The sequence below is a fragment of the Pempheris klunzingeri genome, chromosome 17 (assembly GCF_042242105.1).
Source record: "Pempheris klunzingeri isolate RE-2024b chromosome 17, fPemKlu1.hap1, whole genome shotgun sequence".
Classification (NCBI taxonomy): Eukaryota; Metazoa; Chordata; class Actinopteri; order Acropomatiformes; family Pempheridae; genus Pempheris; species Pempheris klunzingeri.
Window position 1 is genome coordinate 16,288,577 of NC_092028.1, and position 21,720 is coordinate 16,310,296.

At 44.3% G+C, this 21,720-nt stretch overlaps 1 protein-coding gene and 1 long non-coding RNA gene across 3 annotated transcripts in view; one reads left to right on the forward strand and one right to left on the reverse strand.

Annotated features, from left to right (window-relative positions):
* The first annotated feature begins 61 nt into the window (after positions 1-61).
* LOC139217324 (uncharacterized) lies at positions 62-1,026 on the forward strand. The gene is made up of 4 exons (XR_011585603.1): positions 62-266; positions 349-468; positions 650-700; positions 885-1,026. It is a non-coding gene; the product is annotated as an uncharacterized lncRNA (long non-coding RNA).
* Positions 1,027-2,127: 1,101 nt separating this feature from the next.
* The window catches only part of tex2 (testis expressed 2), a 28,029-nt gene continuing 8,436 nt past the window's right edge, over positions 2,128-21,720 (reverse strand). Inside the window, exons 3-13 of one of the 2 annotated variants that reach the window (XM_070848737.1) lie at positions 14,125-15,901; positions 12,269-12,469; positions 10,776-11,139; positions 9,751-10,040; positions 8,608-8,751; positions 8,373-8,472; positions 6,439-6,559; positions 5,773-5,889; positions 5,266-5,475; positions 4,364-4,484; positions 2,128-3,609 (exon numbers count right to left, since the gene is read on the reverse strand). In XM_070848737.1, the coding sequence (XP_070704838.1) occupies positions 3,460-3,609; positions 4,364-4,484; positions 5,266-5,475; positions 5,773-5,889; positions 6,439-6,559; positions 8,373-8,472; positions 8,608-8,751; positions 9,751-10,040; positions 10,776-11,139; positions 12,269-12,469; positions 14,125-15,876 (3,570 nt within the window). In that variant the 5' untranslated portion in view covers positions 15,877-15,901 and the 3' untranslated portion in view covers positions 2,128-3,459. Of the gene's footprint in view, positions 3,610-4,363; positions 4,485-5,265; positions 5,476-5,772; positions 5,896-6,438; positions 6,560-8,372; positions 8,473-8,607; positions 8,752-9,750; positions 10,041-10,775; positions 11,140-12,268; positions 12,470-14,124; positions 15,902-21,720 lie in introns of both variants that reach the window. The other variant, XM_070848736.1, reaches the window with a different exon arrangement.

Genomic DNA, 21,720 nt, shown 5'->3' on the forward strand with positions numbered 1-21,720 from the left:
GCACACCGGATGTGGTATAAAGCACATCCGGGGGTCACCTCTCGCTCCAGTCCAGCCCTGTTGGAGAGCATGCTTTCTGTGGAGGAGCCATGCTTGATATATCTGCCTTCAACATGTCTGCGAAAAGCTTATTTTTGCACAGTTGGTTTTGTCAGTTTTATGATACGTGACTTGAATTTGCAGAAAAAATGACTCCCAGTTTGATGAGGCATTCAGTTGCATTTTGGAGCAACGTGACTAGGCCGCATCGGCGTGGAAATGTGGGGGTAAGTTTGATTTATTTTTAACCTCAAATGGCAAAATGCGTTCAATTGTCCTCCAATCTACAGTATGTTGTGCTGTCCACAGGGCCGGTGATCAGCGCGGGGCCTTGCAGTGTTTTTTTTTTTTTTTTTGGGCGATTGCACATCTACACGTGGACAGAAAGATGGTGCACTCAGAGATGAAGGCCTCCATGACTGCATGACCGTGAGTGTTTATTAGAAAAGCATTATTTTTGGATGGATTAGGTTCATGGATGATGGATTTTCGTGCGTTAGACTTCTGATGTAAAAATGAAGTCAACATATTCAGTCTGACATGACCCACAAACGCCAATCTGGTGTGTGTGTGTGTTGATAAAGTTTATTCAGATGTCTTTTATTTTCAGGAATGCAGGCAGGCTGGGTTGGAGTGGATGGATCCCTGCAGTGGCAATCCAGTAAGTATTTTGCCTGAGCGGAAAGTGGTTTGTAATGGTTATGAATGATGATCATGATGCGTTAGACTTCTGATATAGATTGAAGACAACATGGATCTGACATAAAACTCATATGTTGACTTCTCTTTTGAATGGATGGTGTTTCAGTGATTGAGCTTAACTCAAAGCTGTGTTTCTTCCACAGAAATCACACTGCGGAGCTCAACAACTGGCCACACTTCTCTGAATGATAAGGTACATGCTTATTGGTCTCCTGTATGTATTACTGAATCTATTGAACTGTATGATGTACCATATTCTGTATGAATAAAGCATTTGTCAACAAATTGTGGTCGTCTTTTAATTCTGCTTATTTTGCATGCTTTGAGTTCTCTTTATTTTTTATTTTTTAGCACTACACTTTCAACCTGAATGGCCTTTTCCTTGGCCATTCACACGTCAGAAGTGGTGCAAGAGCAAACCAAGTCTTGTCATAACTGGGGTTTCTTGGCAATTTTACCAAGTCTCTCTTTTAAAGCGAGACACAGAGTGAAAATAGTCAGAACAATGATTTATAGATGTAATGTAGATTTCTTATTTGTGTGTATATATTTATAAACTACATATAACAATATTTTAGACTTTGAAACATCAAGTGTTTTATGGGCCACTATATTTAGCAGAGAGCTACAATGTCAATGGCCAGAAAATTGGCAACTATTTTGTTCATAATTTTTAGTCTTTGGGTTTTTTGCAAGAGCAATAAACTCTAAAGTATGAATGTTTATTTAGTTGTAAATTGAGTGTTTTTGGATATTTGATTCCTAAGACAGACATTTTACAATATTTTTTCATCTTTTATAGTGTAAACAATTAATGATTCCATAATACTGGTTATATTAATAAACTAAGCTAAATACACGAGAATGAACCCAGAATCTGGTGTCGTCTAATTTTCCCCCCCCCCTTTTCCGTCACAACCACAAAGCAGCACAACTTCTGTCCAAGCAAAAGGTTTTATTGATCCACAACGATCAGAACCGTGACATTCTGTGACATCACTGAACAACAACAGCAATGTTTCGTATTTTTGTCACTGTGCAAATGAACAACACCTAAACCTGTGAAAACAAAAGAGGCATGTCTCGACAGACAGTAATGGCACAAAGACATTGTCTCTCTATCCTCAACTGATGCAACAAATGTGGTGGCTCACTATGGAGGAATGTTTGATTATTTTAAAGGCACTTTCTGCCTCATACACTTTGCCAACACACACATTTGAACACAAAACGTGTAAAACAATAGTCGCCTGCAAAGCAGCCGGGTGTCTTGGCAGATTACAAGGTTGCTGTTGATCTAGTTTATTGGAGTTATTCCTCTTAAGTGTGTACAGTACAGAAAGGACAGCAAAACAATAAATTCAAGAAAAAAAGAGCATTCATCAGCAGGATGACAACTTTAAATAATATGGCTGATATCCAGTGTGTTATTTATTGAAATAAAACAGAAGAAGAGTGGGAATGTTTCCCACCTAAAAACTTTCATGTGTCACTGTGTTCACAAAATGATGTCAGTCTCCTCCTGCCCCCACCGAGAAAATCACTCCCTGAAGTTTATGTCTCCGTTTTATTTACTTCCAGCTACAGTTAACAAAACTTTGCTTGTACATCACAGGAGTGGCCTCAGTGGGAGCACGTGATAATTAACCGATTGCTTATTTGTCACCGTTTACCTCATACAGTAGCCTTCAAACAGGACTGACAGATTGCTTTGGCAATAAAACCAAAATTATTACTTTTGCTCAACTCTGAATGTAACATGAAAAGAAGTCTCGAAGCATATTGCGTAGAAGCACGTTGTCAGTGAATGAGTTATTCCTTGTGCAGCTAAGTAGCCGCGTTTCTATTTATACATTCATCAGACCTAGGCAATGCTCTGCTGCTGTGTTTGCAGATATGTTTTAATTCACCCTTCTAAAGTCAGTTTTAGCTCTATTCCCCATCAAACAGTTAAAAGCATTCAGGCTGTACGTTATGATGGTGTCCATAGTGGATCTGGACTGACCCTGTATCACTGGTGGACACAGCGCCGTTGATCTGTTTGCATATATGTGCCAGGCGGCTGGCACAGGCAGCGGGCGGGGATGGGCGGTAAATGAGTCTTGATATCCCTGTGAAATGTGTATTCATGGACGAGGGGGCTTCTCAGCAAAATCATCTCCAAATTCTGGGATTAGTACGACAAAAGTTTGCTCACTTGGACAAACGCGCTCTTCATCAGTGGCCTCAAAGTTCTCGTACAGTTGTAGCAACAATAAACCGCTCCATTAGAAAGGTCGCACCAAAAGTTTACACTGTACAACTATCATGTTTGGTGCAGCTGTACATCACAGGTATAATGGTTCTTCTGGTTGGTTCTGATTGCTATTTTATCAATCCACCACCACCACACACGTTTGTTGAACAGTCTCGACCTGCCCTGTGTATTGTTACTTCATCAGAGCATTAACCGTCACACGAATCAGGCTGTGTGATTGGACGAGAGTCTGTGAGTCACAATTCTCTTCCTGTTTCCACGGATGATTAACAGGCTGGCCGCCGCCTCCAGCGCACTTCATGAGTGGCTGCAGACTGGTGCAAAAACGGGACTGGAACATGAGTAAAAATATCGGGGAGTTGGCCTGGCCCGCTGCTGCACCCGTGGGTTTCTGAGGGCGGGCGCGGGGACTTGTCATATTGCCGTGGTGATAAAATGTCCGCCATTATACACAGCGGCCCTCACATGTCCGAGACTTCAGACTCCTCGGGTTCTGGGTCCTTCAAGGCATCATTTGTCACAGTAACCAAGTTGGCATTTGAACGTGTGTCCATTGCAGAGTGCATTATGGGTAGCCATATATCATCCATGTTTGGCATCACAAATATTTTCTGTGGGAGGACAAGCACAGTAACAAGTAAAGTCTTCATTTCAACAATAGAAGAGGAGGAGGGCACTCAAATACGCCTATTTAAAAGCTATTGTGAGAGTCAAGTGAAGGGAATGGATGAGACACTACTGATTAATAAGCTGTGTAACAAAAACACATACCAAATAAAGACAGTGGCATGACATTACATCTGTTAACATGAACTACAGAAAAAAAACCCACCTGAAATACATCATCCCATGTGTATTCATTCCTGCTCTGTTATGTCTAGAAACCACAATGAGGCCTGAGTTCAGCGTCAGTTGAAAGCCAGATGAATACACTCACTCACAAATGACAACAGTGTTCGCCGCAGCACTGTATTTTACTGGAGGCATAGTTGAGGGGGGTGGTACATAATAACAACCCCCAGAAGAGTCAGCCAGGGATAAATGTAGATGTGTGGTAGACCTGACAGGGACACAGCAGTTTGCAGGTGTGCCTCAGGGCAGTTATCTAGCAGCAGGCGTATCATTACTTGGGATTTATATATGAGGGGTGGGAAAGCCACAGGCACACTGCTTTGAAGTGCATGTAGGTGGGCAGCCATAAATTAATCCCAAAGTCCTCTTTTATAGCCTAAATTCTCACCCTAAAACATCTGGGGGGGACGTTATCTTTGTCCTGGAGTAAACTTTCAGCCTCTCGGTCAGGGCGACTGAGGGTTTTTAAAATGCACAGAAGATGGAATATGTCCTGTTTTTCTCAGTGCATACCTGGAACTCCTGGTCCAGTTTCTTCTCAATCCAGTCTGTCACATGAACTAAAGTGACCTCCCTCTCGCCCAGTTTAGGCCGTGCTTTCAGCTCCAGGTGAGGCGGACTCCGGAAACCATACCTGACAGCCAAGAGGAAAGATTCGTGGTAAAAATGACATAATCTCATACAAGCTGAATTCCAGTCTGCAAGATTGGGTTCTCAGAAATCAGGCATATTGAATTCAATACATCGTCCTATTTTACAACGTAAGGCACTTTGTTGAGATAGTTGAGATAACGATGACGTTGTAAATTAGTGGTTTCCAACCTTTTTTTTTTTTAGCTTGTGACCCCTTCAAACGAAGCAGAATCTACTTCTGAACCCTCATCATAAATCATGGCCACAGTGTGGACATGAGGTTTGAGCATTTACAGAGAGCTGTTTTTCCTTCAAGCACAGTTTTATTTGAAGGACTTTAGAGACTTAAATAGGTGGAAGTATCCAGTATTCTGCATAAAAAAAACGGTGGGGAAAAAAAATATGCATAACATTGAAATATTGTACCTTATTATTTTAATTATCTGATGACCCCTCTGATTATTCTTGGTACCCCATCAGGGGTCCCGACATGCTGCTGTTGATGCTGATGAAAGTGATCAATATAGTTACGCCTATAAAGCATGGAGCGTGTACTTAAATATTCAGTATCTTTTATGAAAATACCAACCTTTGTGCCCTCATTTACTTAAATGTTAAGTTTATTCAGTTCAAAGGTGCTAAAATATGTTTCTTTCACAGTATGCGTGTCTGTATGTGCCCAGCAGAGGGTGCTATAAGTCTCCCATAAGCCAAGATTCCCAAGCACTCACTAACTAGACACCCACAGTCTTCAACGCACTCCTCTCTTGAAGTGAACATACCATATCCTGTCCGTGGGGGGAGGTGGGATGTTGACAGCCAGCGTCCCGCGGCACTCTTGCACCTCCACAGTGAGCAGCAGTGGCGTGTTGGACACCTCCTCCATCTTCTTCTTAATGAACTCCGTCTCTGTGGCTTTCTGGAAGTACTTGGACTTGGCTATCTTGTCCACAAAGCGCATGATCTTGCTGGGCCTGTGGCCTCCCACATAGCTACGTGAGCAGAGGATGGAAACGGGGGAGGAGGAGGGGAGGCAAGGAGTGAGTCAGGTTCATCATTTATTCATAACAGCATCTCTTGCTACTCCGCACCCACGATGGCGGGGAGTGACTGGGTGCTACATTAAATCGGCAGCAAGCTTTAAAACGCGTTGGACTGAGTGGGTAGGTAGGTGTGTGGGTAGACTGAAAAGGCAGGATGTTCTGCTTCAACACGTCCGCGTGAATCTGTTTCTGCCCATGTTCCGTTCAAATTCGTGATGGTATTGTTGTAACAAGACATTTGCTCACCCCTCGGCTCCAGGAGGGATGGCTTTGTCACTGAGGAGTTCTGGGGGATCCTCCTCATCTGATGAGCCAGCACTAGACGACTCCTCATCGCTGTCTGCCAGACAGTATGTCCGAGGCCTGGTCCTGTCACACGCACATAAACACACACACTCACTGTTGCAGGCTCTAAAGGCCTGGTCCCCAGAACCAGTAGAAATTAAAACAAATTCCCCTCAAGTGCATCCCCACTGATATAAATCACAGGACACTAATCTCCAATGATTCACTCAAGGAAAAGAAACCATAATTCAGAACAAAATGTATTGTTTCAACAGGCATCTATTCCCAAACTCACCAGCCATTGGACAAATCCACAGAGGTAAGCGTCCAGACAGAGGATTAATATATTAAGAGAAGGAAGAGCCAACAGAAAAAAGGTAGGAATTGTGAAAAAGACAGATGTGACAACTAATATGATTCTAAATGCAAATCGCCCTAATTAACATCCAGTGTTGTTTAGCAAAAAAGCAAATCCTTCTACTTTGCTTTATGTAGAATGCATTATGCGACAATAACAAGAACAAACATGAGCAGTCAAGGACAAGCTGCGAAGGATCACTCTCAAAAATCTCAGCTTCATTACGGACTTTTAAAGAGGAGACTATTACGCGGAACTGAAAGCCTCACCACTCTTTTCCGTGCTCCCCGAGCCCCTCGCCCTCCTTCCCCAGACGGGCCAGGTTCATCTTGGTCTCTAGTGTCATGAGGAAGGAGCCCGTGTAGGAGATCTCCAGATCAAACCACAGACCTGGACAGATTGTGAGGGAAAAGCACTGATGTATTGTGTTTCAATGTTGAAATCGTGCTACTTGACACCACCACCAGCAGCAGCAGCATCAAAAAGGAGCCAACTCGTGACGCTCTTTCAGTGAATAAAGAAGAACCTCTTCCCTGGTGTCTAATTGCTGTGAGGTCCCCTGCAGGGCTGCCAGGAAGAAGACCTCTCCTCTGGCAAACGCTGTAAAGGTCAGCTCTAGGGCAACGCTGCCTCCTTATTGGCTGACTTCATCAAGCTACTTCCTGCTCACACATCACACACATCTCCCCCCTGCTGTTTGCTCAATGATTCCTAACCTCTGCAACTGATAAGTGTTGTTTATTACTCCCCTGCCTCGCTCCTGCCTCCTCTCCATTTTCCACTCTCCATAAATGCTCATTGATTTGTATGTGTGTGGCAGCGGTGTCGCAGAGACGCTAAATGACAGCGTACAGTGGACGCTAGTGTCTCTCCGTCTCTGTCTAGAACAAGACACACAAGTGGGAGAGACAGTGTGGAGTGCCTGATTCATTTTTTAGTCAGCATATCTGCATATCAACAACATATAACATATCAACATATCTGCAGCGCTGACATAAGCATGTCTGTGTTTCTACATCAGACTGGAAAATATATTACTATATATTGGGGGCCTCTACTCTACACCCACTTTTCTTTACACACATTTAGTAGATCTTGGAGCACAGTTCAAACATTGTAAATCAAATCATGTCTTCCCAACGTGAAGTCATCAGGATGCACTCTCTCTCTCCTTCTTCATTCATCATTATCACAAAAGCATTGAGATACAATACAAGATATGAAATTAGGTGTGTCTACTATCGAAGCAAATGCATCCTGTTCGGTTCGTGCAGCTTTACAGCGCAGCACTTGTGGAGATGCCATTCCCCGAGGACTAATTATGTGCTGGGATCAACTGATTATGCTTTGTGAGTATATTTATGTGGGTGTATAGGTTCAGACAGAACACATTAATGAGCTTTGCAAACTCAGCCGTGGAAATGTGGCTGGCACCCGAGTGACTCATGACTGGCTCCTTCAATTGAATAAAAAAAGGTGATACCTAGTCACTGCTCCTACATGTTTAGACGCAAGAAACTACACTAAACTGACTTTGGACTAACCTGAATATTTAAAAATGAGGACAGAAACATCATTTGTTCTGCTCTCTGTTTAAAAGCACTACTAATGACTGAAACACACCTCCCACAATCTCTTCTTAAGCTTCTCTTCTCTCATTTTCTCCCCAAACCAGCCACCTCTGTGGGAATTAATATGCTTCACATCTCTGTATTGTCTTTACATGTCGAGCGAGTCCCTACGCTGGGGCTCAAGGCAGGCGGAGGCAGGGTGAGTCAGTGCCTCGGTAATAGATGAAGGGGACCCAAGATGTGAAGTTTAATTACTGTGGCTTAATAGAGCGAGGCGCGCAGAGGGGCTAGACTCCCGAGGAGCCAGGCGGAGAGAGTTGAGGGGAGGGGAAATGTCTCAATCCAGAGAGAAGAAGAGCAAAGTTTAGGGAAGATGGAAGAGTGGTAAGGGAAGGGAGATTAGGAAGATGGATGGATTGAGGGGAAAAGAAGAAGGGAGAGAATGTCTCACTGTTCTGTCAGACAGGCAAGGGGGAGAAGTGATAAACAGCCTGCGGTATAATGACGGATGGAGGATCGAGCAGGAAGGGGAAGAAGACTGATGGCAGGAAAATAATAAATCTCTATTGTAGCAGACCATCCTGAACACTGTGTTAAAGACATGACACATCTAGTGTAGCTTCTCTTCTTACCTTGGTGATCCACTGAGGGTTTAGAGGCATGGAGGATCGTAGGAATGGAAAAACCCATGTCAAGCTCTGTCAGCGTCAGCTCATTCATAACATATGGCAGCTGAAATACAAAACAGTGTAAAAAAAAACAAAACACAAAACAGACACAAAATCACTGAGAACAATGGGAAGCATTTCCCTGAATTGCTAGTTATCCTGTAGATGTATATTTGTGCAAGCTAGTACCAGTACCAACCCTGATCTTACTGAGCTTCATCTGGATCTTTTTGGTGACTACATTTGCCCAGTACTTCTCTCCCAAGAAGTCCCAGAATATCCTTCCAAGAAAAGCGTTGACCCAGGCCTCAGGCTCCACAGCGTCCTCTGACCTCCTGCGTATCTGAAGGACACATATACAGGTATATACTGCAGCTTTGAGCTTCATAGAATTCAGATAATATGTTCTGGTCAGGTATAATAACAGTCTGGGCTTGAGTCAGGCTCTGTCTACTTCCATAGGCGGATCAACCTGTTAGGGGGCCACAGGGCATCCAGAATTGTTACCTGATTAGAGATCTTGTTCCTTAGTACCCACACACTGTATGTGTATTGGTGCATACTGTAAATTACACTGTAACTCCATAATTAAGCCGCACATTGCAGGTTGTAATCAAAAAAGTTACTGACTTTTCTTGATTACAACCAAAAGGTCTGTTTTACATATCACATATCTGGATATCCTACCTTCATTAGAGACAATGTGCGTGTTAATGCAAAGTGTAAATGCAATCCATACCGCAGGAACTACTGCACAATCATAAGGAATAAAATTGCCCTGCAAAATGCAACTTAATGCAATTAACTCCACGTCTACCTGCTAGCTTAAGGAACGAAATAGCAGTAGCTGTTAGTCTTCCCTTGCAAACAATTAACATCCTTTACTGGGACGCGATGTGTTTGTTGACAATACAATCTGACAATCCTGGCAGAATGGAGATCACAAGAATGCTTATTAATAGCAGGTTCAAGTGTAAATGCCTGTGGATTGGATGTCATTATCTAGATAATGTATCCAGATACAGATCACGTGTTAAGACAAGGTGTAAATGTCTCCTCCCTCCTTGCCTTTGTTGACGCATTGCCAGGTATCTTTAGCGTGTTACCACCAAAGGGGAGCCTCCCCTGCTCCACAGGGTACCTTTAAGTGAAAAATCTATCAACTAAATTCACTGATGTTGCACTTTAGAGGTGCCATTTTAACAAACTTACAATTAATCAAATGACCTATAATCAAGTGACATGACCAGGGCTCACAAAGCACCTTCTGGGCAGGTGACCCACCTTGCCTGGTTGATTGTCTATTTCTTTTCATCCTTTCATGTATCCCTCTATCTCCTACCTTTTTGGTAGTTTTGGGGCTGCTCTCGGGGCTGTGCCCAGGGCTCTCAGTGGCAGTCGGGCTTCTTGGTGGTGCCTGGGGGTTGACATATTTGGCCATATAGACATTGTAGTCCAAGAGCATCTTCTGCTTCATCCCTCCAGCAGAGCCACAGGAGGGAGCGGCGGACGTCTCTCTGTGGCGAGGCTGAGACAGCTCCTCCTGGCTTCCCCGGCTGCTGCTCCTGCTGTCAGCCTCCAGGCCTCCACCAGATTGGGTGCTGCTGCTGCGGCTGTGGGAGGGCAAGAAGGCTAAAAGTGGAGGGGGGGGTGGGGGTGTGCGGGATGTGCGGAGAGTATGTGGAGGTTAATGCGACAGAATTATGCATTAACAACTTTTTCAGAGATTCTTATCGATGCATCATATTTCGCATACATAATGCACGGTCAAGACTTTGTGCGCCATTGGATAATTAGCATCTACTTTTTTTATTTATTTCTCACAACATTCTGCAACAGTCTGTATCAGCATGCGTTACACCAGATGACACACTGCTTCCTCTCTCCGACTTATATTAGCACTAAATAAGTCATTTTCAACATAATTGCTATGTATATCCACAAAACAGCTTGATATGTAAATCATATTTCCAGTAATCCTGTTCACTCTACACTGCCTTTATCACTGGACTCACACAGCGCTAGTGTTTCCCTTTGAATTGGGCCTTATCCTTGCAAGCTTATATCCCACAGTGGAGACCAATGCCATAATATGGTGCTTCTCTGTGCATGTAATCCTGCTGACCCAGTCACACTCATCTGTTCGCTCAGTTGAGGGGATTGACCGTCCCTAAGACGGGGCTTATGCACAGATCTGATGGCTGTGCCGTCACATTCTCAAGAGAATAGCTATTCTGACTGTGGAAAGTGATGTCTGTCTGTGCAACAATAGTATGTGTGTGTGAGAGACAGATAAAGCCAATAAACTTGACATGGATTTTTGCATATTGGTGTGTGATTATGTACATAGCTCAGGTTCAAACTCACCACTCTTGCAGATGCCAGGCAGACTGCTAGCTCTCCCCTCTGACTTCATTCGGGATGCCAGAAGAAATCTCCTGAACCACTCCTCCTTTTCCCGCCCCGTCCTCCCAAACAGGTAGATTGTCAGATCCCCACCTCCGGAGGTTGGCCTTTTGGGCTCCTCTGCTGGTCCTGATACTTCAGCTTTCTCGTATTTGTCCGTTCGTTCTAGCTTCTCACCCGACCCCGATAATTTGTCCTCCCCTGCTTCGGGCTTCTCTCCCTGGGCTTTGGACATGAAGTCCTCCTGCTTGGCCAGCTCAATGCAAATGGGGTACTTCTTGTTCCAAACCCTCTTTCTAGCCAAGCTTTGGGGCACCAGCTGGATCTGTGAGGGAGTACAGACCGAGTTCATATAATCAAACACACAGAGATGATGACGTTAGAGTGTTTTGTGGATGTTTTTTGGGTTAGTGGATTAACCACCTTGAAATAAGGACAAACAGAGAAATGATACGAGTCCAGCAGCAGTACTCTCTAGTGCACATTGAAACTACAAATATTATGTGGCAGACTTGCCCCAGGGAGTGAGTGGCAGCAACTGGGGGCTTGAAATATCTCAAAAATAGAAGCCAAAAAGAAACCGTACAGGCAGGAATACAAGCGCAAATGACTCATCTGTTGTGTATTTATATCAACCTAACCCAAAGCTAGCTAGTAGCCAGCATAGTAGGGAATATTTGCCATTATTCAGGGCTGTACAGTATGTTGTAATAATATGTTTTGTTTATCATCCTTCAGGCTTACATTCTTGCTCCAGCAATATTAACATCATTAAAATATTAGGATTGCATGGTTGGGTGTGTAGCCTGGTGTTATTATGGTGTGGGGGAGGTATCGGATCTCAGAATAGTAAAAATAATCAGACCTTTACTGCGAGCAGAAAAATGCATGTTCAGGGACACTTATGTGTAATCTAGCTTCTAGAAATGCAGGTAACACTCAAGACAGACTAAACATCCATAGCAATGATGGTGAAATGATACTTTAGGGAGCCGCTCGCTTCCACAGAGCAGAGAGAAGAGTAGCTGCATGACGAGGACGACCATAATGACCCGTTTGCTCTGTGATATACGGATATGACAAATGTCTTCTTGCTGCCCTGCCCTTAGGTATACAAAACCACAGAGTCAGCACCCATATATACAAGACACAGAGCTGTGTACAGGGTCAGTGACTTGTGATATTTACTCCATGTTTACACACTGAATGTGACTCTGAGTGCTTTTGTCACTGAACATGACCTATTAGCAAGCATGCACTCAGGCAAAGGCAAATAGGAGGGGACGTGTGCTTGATGTCACTATCTGTTAAGCTCATCATCAAGCACTCAAAATACACTGGGAAGCCAGCAGACACACACACACACACACTTAACACATTAATATCCCCCTCATTTCGTCATATTTTACAAACATGCACAGAAATACACAACATACACCCACAAGCTACCACACCTTGCTGTCAGTCAGGTCGTAGATCTTCTGGCTGATGTAGGTGACGTCGGGTTTAGGCTCGTTGTGGGTGGCACGGCGGGAGATGTTCCGGTTGGGCTTGGACAGACGCAGGACGGAGCCCTCTAGACGGACGTAAACAGAGTGGGTCAGGGTGGCGTGGTACATCTCTGGGTCGTAGTTGTGGATCTCATTCATCCAGCCCTGAGAGATTGAGGAGGTGGAGAGGGAAAGAGTGGTAAATGACACTGAATCAAATTCTAATCTCACAGCACCAATCATGCATTGTTTTTTGCTAATTTTTGTTTGACCATGCACCAAAACTTACTTTATTATGTTAGATTTTTTATGTTTTATGCACTTTCCTGTATTGAATGTTCATTGTGCATATGTTGTCTGAGCAATCTGGAAATCCTCACTAGTGAACAGAGCCCCAACGACACTGGATGTCAGTGTTGATTACCTGAGAGTTTTTAAAAAAAAGCCTAATGATGATATTTCTCCCGACATTCATAAAATAAATACATTCTAATAATATATATGGAGGCCTTAAATATGGTTATTTAAGAAAAACAAAACGTTTTTGACAGATTACTAATATTCTTTTTACAAAACTTTTTACAAACTATAAAACAGCATCTGCAAACATATCTTTGGCATTCTCTGTGCTACATTTCTTGTTATTTAACAGCCAACATATATCTGATAACCCATATATCTATGATTTTCTAATATCGCCATGTATTGTGGAGCCGTGCTGGTAAAAAGACTGGGAAGAGCGGTGAAACTCAAGGACAACAAGAACAACAATGGGTCCATTTGCCTTTAACTTATGAGAAAACGTGTAGGGATGCAGCAGTCTGTTTCAAAACAGAAACAGAAACAGTGCTGTGAGGTGCAGCACTCACAAAGTTCACGCATCACAACAGAAGATAAAGTGGAGATTCTGAAACACTAATTCTGTGTTGATCCCACGAGGAAGAGAAATATAAAGAGGAAAAGCAAAGTTTGCTCCCACTGCTGTTGCCCTGCACTTGTGTGCTCTAGGGTCTGTCGTTCACATGCGCGTATCATCCTCTGCACAACGGCAGAGCTCCGCTTTTGGAACAGCTGTGCCCTGCGGCCATAAGACTCTCCTGTGCAACAGCTTGGTACCCACTAAGGCACACACACACATACATACAAGTACACATGCTTACATAACTCCCTCAAACTACTAAATATTTCTCTTTTAAAAGAATTTCCACAGCACTGAGTGAGGTTAACTGAGAACGGGGGTCAAACGCGGCAGTGCTCTCATTCGAATGTTTTTGTTTCAAAGCCAAACTGTCGCTGTCACATTTCAGTGCTTGGCTAGAGTGAGAGGATGGTGAAATGATAGAGCGAAGATCACATAGTCTAAAGATTGAAAACAAAAGCTCTTGGGGACAAGAATCCTACTTAATTCAATTTAGCTTATGCTTGACAAACAAACATAAAAATCTGTGCACTGTATGGCGTTCCCATTTTGTATGGTTTCTCGAAGGCGGTAGGATAAACGCAGTGCCACGGCCATATATCATGATGATGCTATCAACTACATGCGTAAAACCTGTAAGGCTACATCTAATATAGGTTACTTTGACACCAGGCGATATAAAACAGTCTTTTCTGTAAGTTTACATTAAAATCTTGGCAAAGTATTCAGCCTAAACATACCATTGATAATGTTACAACCTTAATGGTTCCAAGAGCCAGCAAAGCAATAACACCTGCTACAACAGAAGGAGAATAAGACCCAAAGGTCTACATGGAGTTTACATTTTGAAGTCACATAGCAACAGGCCTAAACGTGGACATCCATGCGCTGCTTTATCTACCTTGAAGATTCCCGGTTCCTTGATATCCAGTTGGGCGACATTCCAGGGGTCTATCCTTCGCCCCCTTGTCCCTGATGACGAGCGTCGAGGAGAGGACATCCAAAGGACCAGCAGGGCCAATATGAACCCAGCTATTATCCCGTGCACCACCGCACCAACATATGGTGGCACTGGAAGGACTAAATACCAGTACACCAACTGTGTCAGGAAGATGAGGCCAGTCACAGGCACAGTCTCGAACTCCTCCTCCACTTTCTCCTCGTCCTCGGTGTCGAGTTCACTACACAAACCAGTGCTCCCAGTGTGGGGCTGCCGGGACCCGGGACGATCCCCATCTGGCGTTTCTGTGTCGGTGCATAACTCAAAGTCTTCACTGTACAGTTCGCAGAAGTCCTCGTCTTCCTGTCGTGCTACCAGTGCCGACATTGAGCAGCGGCCCAAAGTGAGAGAAGGAGACTTGGGGAAAGTAGATGAGGAAGCCTGGGTGAGGGTTGGGGCTGGTGCCAGAGATGGGAAGGAGAAAAAAACAGAGTCAGGGCCCTTGCCCGTGGGGGTTTCTTCCTCTTCCTCCCCCTCTGGCCCTTCCTCCTCCTTGATGCTATAGTTGTTATTACCTTCTGCGTGTCCATTTACTGCTGTCACTCCACTGAGCTCTGACGCACTGGAGGACAGCAATTTGGCACGATGAGTGGCACTTCCAACAGCTCCCACGGCAGGCTCATCCCCCATGATCTTACTAAAAAGCTGCAGGGGGTCTGACATCACCTCTGACAGTCGCCGCTTGGTATCCTCTATCCTGGCCTCCACTTCTTGGACCTTGAAGAAAGACCTACCATCTGGGGACATGATGGGGGAGGAGGGGGCCGTTTTGGAGTCTCCACCCGCTTGAGTGACAGTGACGGGGCAGGAGTATAACCGAGGCTGGGAGAACTGTTTGAAGAGCTGCATGTTGCGAGGTGGGGGCCGCTGGGATGGCTGTACCTGCTGTTGCTGATGAGGGGTGTGATGAAGATAGTGATGGAGGGGCCCTTCTTGATGATCGGCCTTGGAAGTGTCCGTGGAAAGAGACTTAACAAAAGATTTCATTAAGTGACGGTGGCGTGCGTGCGTTGGTGCAACAGTGGTAGGCGGAGACTCTCGAGACTCAACGTCATTGGATAAAGACCTGACCAAGCTGAGGAAAGGCTTGGTGGAGGACAGAGTTGCAGACTTGCAAGGGGAGGAGGTGCTGGAGCCTGTGGATGGGGGATTGGCTGAGGGTCGCTCTGAGGGCCAGGAGGAGCTGGCAGGAGGGTTGGAGCTAAGATGCGCATGGGTGGAGGTGGGGATGATAGTCATAGCTGGAGAAGGTGTGTGTGGGTGAGGGTCTGAGGGCAGCACAGACAGGGTGGTGGATGAAACAGGGAGGACAGCGGCTCCTGAGGCGGTCTCCACACCGACAGATTCAAACAGCAGCTCCTCTTTTGCCTCCAAGCCCGTAGAGACAGACTGGTCATCAGGCCCTGAAGCCTCTAAACCTTGAAGTCTCTCTGCACCACCAAGCCCTGATTTAGCTCCGGCAGATCCAACAGGTGCCCCATACAGCTCCTCTTCCTCGTCGTCTTCCTCCTTCCCAAGAGCAGAGAAGTGGATGGTGATTGTGTCACGAGAGAGGGAGCGCTGCACCTGCAGCTTGGGTCCGGGAGTGTGACGGGGGGGAGGGGTGTCAGCATGCTGGCCACTTCCCCTGCTGCTGCTGCCCTGAGTGCTCATCACCACCCTGCACAGGGCTCACAGCCTGGGAGAGACAGAGAGACAGAAGCAGCACACTGTTAATATCCGCAGAGACACTGTAACATTGGTGAAAGGGAGGAGGTTGAGAAATTGCAATGCAAATCAGCAATGTGATTAAATAACTTCAGTGATCCGCCCACACACACAGGACGGAGGAGAACAGCCCCACAGCTCTTTATTCATCCTAATGTGAGTAGACTGGACAGGTATGTCCATGCTCACCGATCCATTAGCCCTCATTATGCAAGGCTGTCACTGACAGACTGAGTCGCTCTCGGGCCTGGTCTCTCTCTGTTTTTACCAGCCCCTGCTCATTCACTCACCCCCACTATGACAACATGATTAATGAGTTACTTCAGAACACATGAGCCTTGAGGAGAGGCGCCATCAACTTTTCAGCAGTATTTACCTGAACCCTCCACAGGGGGCAGACTGCAACTGAGCAGCAGCAGGCTGTTGCTCTGAGTAGTGGATGGAAAATCCTTAATATTGGTTGGAAATCGTTATACTATTAACTAACCATAATCTATTATTTTGTCCACTTGGGGGCAGCAAAACAAGCTGAAAACACAACACTGATATTATCCCCTTAAAGTTGATATGCCATGCCATGTAATAGTCCAATATTCACTTCCATTTTACCTATGTTTTGGTCTCCACCAACACAACCATATTTAGCAGCTAAATTCTATGCTTACAAGCTAGTTGCTAACTTTCGTCTACCTGGCTGCCTGCCTGAGTTCAAAACAGTAATGTTGTGGGCCACTGCTCAAGTATTCTTGTCTAGTCTTTTTAGTCGTTATTTATAGCTATTTCTAGATTTGTTGTCATTTAAGCCATAAATTTTGTCTTTTACTTGGCTATGACTGACATGTATTGTGTTATTTCTGTGCTTTATAGGGTCCTAAAATACATAAACATATACATAAATACAATAAACCCACCTTCCCCCATCTGAGCACGGCAATATGCAGAGCATAATGACATAACAAAGCAGCTGTTAGGCTCCAGTGATCACAGGAACAAGGTGTCTATTGTATGTGAACACAGCGGAATCAAAGTCATTCATCATGCAGTGATTTCACTGAATGAGGCCTCAAGTTGTTATTGAGTTATTGCGCCTGTTTATTCTTCCACGTCACAAAGAGTCCATCATTCCTGATTACCACTATCAAGCAACCACACACATAAACACAGATACACACTCAGACACCTATGCACAGAATGACACACACACACACAAAAGTGTTTGTGCAAACACTAGCTTTCGGCTGGTTGATAAAAAAAATAAAGGCTGTGATGGAAGGAGGAGGTACGGCGGGAAACAACAGAGCAGTTAGCCTGTGTGATTGTCTGAATTTCTGAGAAAGCCCCGGCGCCCCTTGGGGCTCTCTGGTTGGCACTGCATCTCCAGAGATTGTATTTGCTGGGATGGAATAACAGAGCATTTGACTTTCCCAGCCAGCCTTTCACTTGGCTGTAGTACAATAGGTTTTGTGTGTGTCATTTTGGGTGTGTGTGTGTGTGTGTGTGTGTGTGTGTGCTAGGAGCACAGCAGATCGAATAAAAACAAGGAAAGAGAGAGACCGAAAAAAAGAGCAACAAAAAGAAGAAAGATGAAGGGCCTCGGGGGGTCTGTAGAGGCTGCAGACGACCTTTCAGAGACAAGCTTTTCAAGTGGAATTCACTTAAAGACAGCACAGAAGCAGTGATGGAGGGAGAAAATGGAGAGGATGACACAGACAAAGGAGAGTGATGGAGAGGAGAGAGGAGGGAGGAGACAAAGGAGTGGGGAGACAGAGCCACGGAGATGGAAATGCTTGTTGTTGTCATCACAGCCTGAAGGACGGACGAAAACTCTGTGGAGGTCGACAGGGCGGGCAGAGGAGGGTGGTTCCAAGTTTTCCTGGAGTCAGGTTCTAGGAGGGCACAGCTAAAAGACAGAAGAGACACAGCACCTCACACTGAAACACACACACACACACACACACCACTCATGACTAACCTCATATTCTAAAACGGTCGTGTGTCCTTATGTCCCCATGCACTCAAAACTGATAAAAAGAGAGAACACTATTCTGATTATCACTTACTAACTTTCGAGCACAGCTGCCAAACATTTGCTCATTCTAGTTTCCCAAAATATGTAGATTTGCTGCTTTTCTTTGTCATGACTGATCTCAACTGAAATATCTTATATTAATATATTATTTCTAGGTTTACATGAAGCTACATGGGGATTAAAAGATACCTCATTTTGTAGATACCTACATCTTCTGTGTTGTAAGTTTTCTATTTCTGTGGTGCATATTTGGATTTTGACAGCCATTTCTGCATACTGTAAAAATATAATAAATAACATAATAAAATAATATATGACCTGCTATGAATTTGACACACACAGCATACGCTTTATGAGAGCTAACACGCGACACATTGGAAACATGTCTAGTACTTTTCAGGCTGAATTAAATGCAAGCTGCCCAGTGTTTGCTGACACACCCACAGCTTTAGTTCTTTCCTCTCATCAATGCAAGACCATCATAAAAACCCTGTGTTTGTTTTAGCCGCTTCTAAATGAGGAGAGGAGAGGAGAGGAGAGGAGAGGAGAGGAGAGGAGAGGAGAGGAGAGGAGAGGAGAGGAGAGGAGAGGAGAGGAGAGGGTCTGGCATGGAGACAAGACTCATCCAATTAATCAAAGCAAGCAGGGCCACTCTAATCAACTAAAGCCAGCACCCTGGGAGACGAAAGAGGAGGGGGAGGTTAAAAGCAGCAGGGTAAAAGAATGATATCAGAGGGCAAACAATCTGTAGAAAGGAAAAGGGGATTCAAAGCAAATATAGGAGACTGGGGAGAAAAGCAGAAAATGGCACAGAAAAAGCTGTGCAGTGAATTATTTCTACTTAAAAGGTGACTTGAAATATTAGATGTACAAAAAAGGATACATTTCCTTTCCCACAATTTATAATCCCTTCACCTCAAAATATACTGACACCATCAAAATGTACATGTGTCTTCAACTGGGCACAGAAGGTTTAAAAAAAGAACACGAGAATGAGTGGTGAAGAGGAGGGACGTACAGAGTGGGTGCTGGAAGAAATGATGGAGATTTATTTACAGGCAACAGTTTGTGCTGCCTTCAGCATATCGTGCCTCTCCTCTCCCAGCTGAATGAATAACTGAAAACCACCAATTTACTCAAATTTTTAAGAGCCAAGAAGCACTCTTAATTGATTGAACGCCTCCAGCTGTGCCTCAGAAAACAGCATTCGCAACAGTTTCCCTTATTTTTCTGCTTGTTTGATTCCTCCTAAAACCACAGCTGATAAACTGGGCCTGACAGATGCTGCAGCAGCTTCCATATGGGCCTTCTTTTTTTTTTTTTTGACGGAAGCTCACCTGGTCTCCATGTCCTCTCTCTGCATTTGATGGATGGGTAGATACTTCTGGACTGTCACACACCCTGACAAATATCAGGCCCTAAGGAGGCGTGCGGGGTTCGTTGGGTGAGTGTGTGTGTGTGTGTGTTCCCTCTCGCCCTGTGACGACCCACTGTTCCCATACAAGAGTCACAAAACACAAGGGACGCCGGACTGGGGTACACTGTCACATTCAGAGATTATGGCTGGTGCGAAGGTTGGAGTTGGGAATGGCAGGAAGTCGGTAGAATGTCTGCAGAAGTGTAATAAACTTAGCTCAGCATTTTGGGAAATATGCTCACTGACTTTCTGATGGAGAGTTAGGAGAGAGGCTTGATAGTTTGTCTGAATGGTAATTAGGAGGCTAAAGCCAGCAGACAATTAGCTTAGCTTAGCAGAAAGACTGGGACCAGGAGAAACAACCAGCCTGGCTCTGTCCAAAGGGAAAAAACATACACCTATCAGCACCGCTATAGTATAAAAAAAACGTAAAAAAAAAAAGAAAGACAGAAAGAAAAAAAAATCAATTTGACATTTTACTGAGCATTATGTGCAAGACTGTGACCAGTTGCCAGGCAACCATGCAGACTCCAGGAAAAACACAGTCTGGCACATGAGCTCCTGCAAAAACAGCCAATTGTCGTTTTTACAGTTTAATTTACATGCAGATAAATAAGCGAGACATACAGTATGAATTAATGAGCTTTCAAGATGTTGCTAGGCAGATTTTGTTATTGGACAGAGCCAGGCTAGCTGCTTCCCCTGTTTCTAGTTTAAGCTAAGCTACATTAGCCAGCTGCTGACTGAAAGCTTTATATTTAATGGACAAATATGAGAATGGCATCAGCCCTCTCATCTAGCTCTCCAGAAAATGAATCATCATATTTCTCAAAATGTTGGACTATTCCTTTAACATAAGCCATCTGTTCCCACATATTGATATATATATATAGACAGTAAACTTGTCTTCTTTCCCGTTTTGATTGGACTGCTTTTATTTAACATGTTATTTAGCTTTCTAAAGAAATCATACTAGCTTTAATAACTTTGCTAGCTCCAGTGATCACCCAAATGATGAGTCCTAGACCTTGCACAACGTTGTCATAGCAGGAGGGACCAATAACACTAATGATTGCAATTCAATAGTAACGTTATTACTTACAACTATGTTTAACAAGCCAAAATGTCTGCTGTGGAAGAAGGTCTGTTTAACTCTGAATATGATTCAGAAAATGCTTTATTAGTATGTGAACACAGAAAAAGCTATGATTTGATCAGTATACTGATCATGCTAAATACCTGCATAAGAGGTCGTCTCTATTGATTGTAAATAAATTGTTACATTGGCGTGTGAGATGTTACTGCATACTGTATAAATCCTAACCACAGGTTGACCTCACTGAATCAGGAAAGCTGGGAGCTTGTCTTTAAAAAATGGGAAGCAAAGACGGTGGAGGAAGGTCATATGAGTGAGAGACAGAGAAGAAATGGAGGAATAAGTGATCAGTGCCAAAGTAAAAGCATCAAAATAAGCCATTAAAAGAGAGATTTAGCATTACATTGCTTTCACACTGTCGGACTCACGATGGACAGTAAAAAAAACAGGACTAAAATTAACCCAAAGAACCAGCGATATCTATTCTTCGCTGACAAAGTCTGGTGCCTACATTACCCACAGTGCAACCTGACCACCAACAGGTCTGAGAGAATTAGCAGTGGCTAATTTTCACTCAAGCCTCTACCCTCATCTAGTGAAGAAGAGTGAGCTACAGAGGTCTGGTGAGCCTTTCACAGTCCCTGAGCACAAAATGGCCACAATATATCTGGATTTGTGGGAGTCATTTTAAGCCATGGATCAATACCAGTGACTCAACAGTTACTTCAGTTGGTGCTGAGGTTTTGGGCTTTTAAAAACCCACTTTCAAACCTGTAGTCTGCAACGACAAGGGCGACGTGGGCCGAGCAAACCACAGTCAAAGTGGGATTATTTGCGTCAGGATAGTTTGTGCATATGTGCTGTTGGGCTTTGCTTCAACATTCTGTCTCCTTCGGGCCACCATAATCTTGTCAGTGCACTTCCTTGGTTGCCCCAGATAAAAATCCTAAACTACTGAATACATCTCTTTAGTAACAGTGCACTGATGTGATTGGATGCGTCAGCAGGTGTCGAGGACAGACCGACATGACCTCTGCTGAAGGATGTTAAGTTGGCACGCCAGATTTCCACAGAGGGGAGATCAAATAGAAAAGTAAGGACGGAAAAGAAGAAAAGAAATGAAGGCTGGCATCAGGAGCATACTGAGCGGACGACCGCGTGAAAAATGGGGCGAGAGGAAAATGGAGAGCAAGTCAAGGAAGAAGCAAGTCGGCGAGGCATTAAAAGGGGAGGATGACAGCGGGAAGA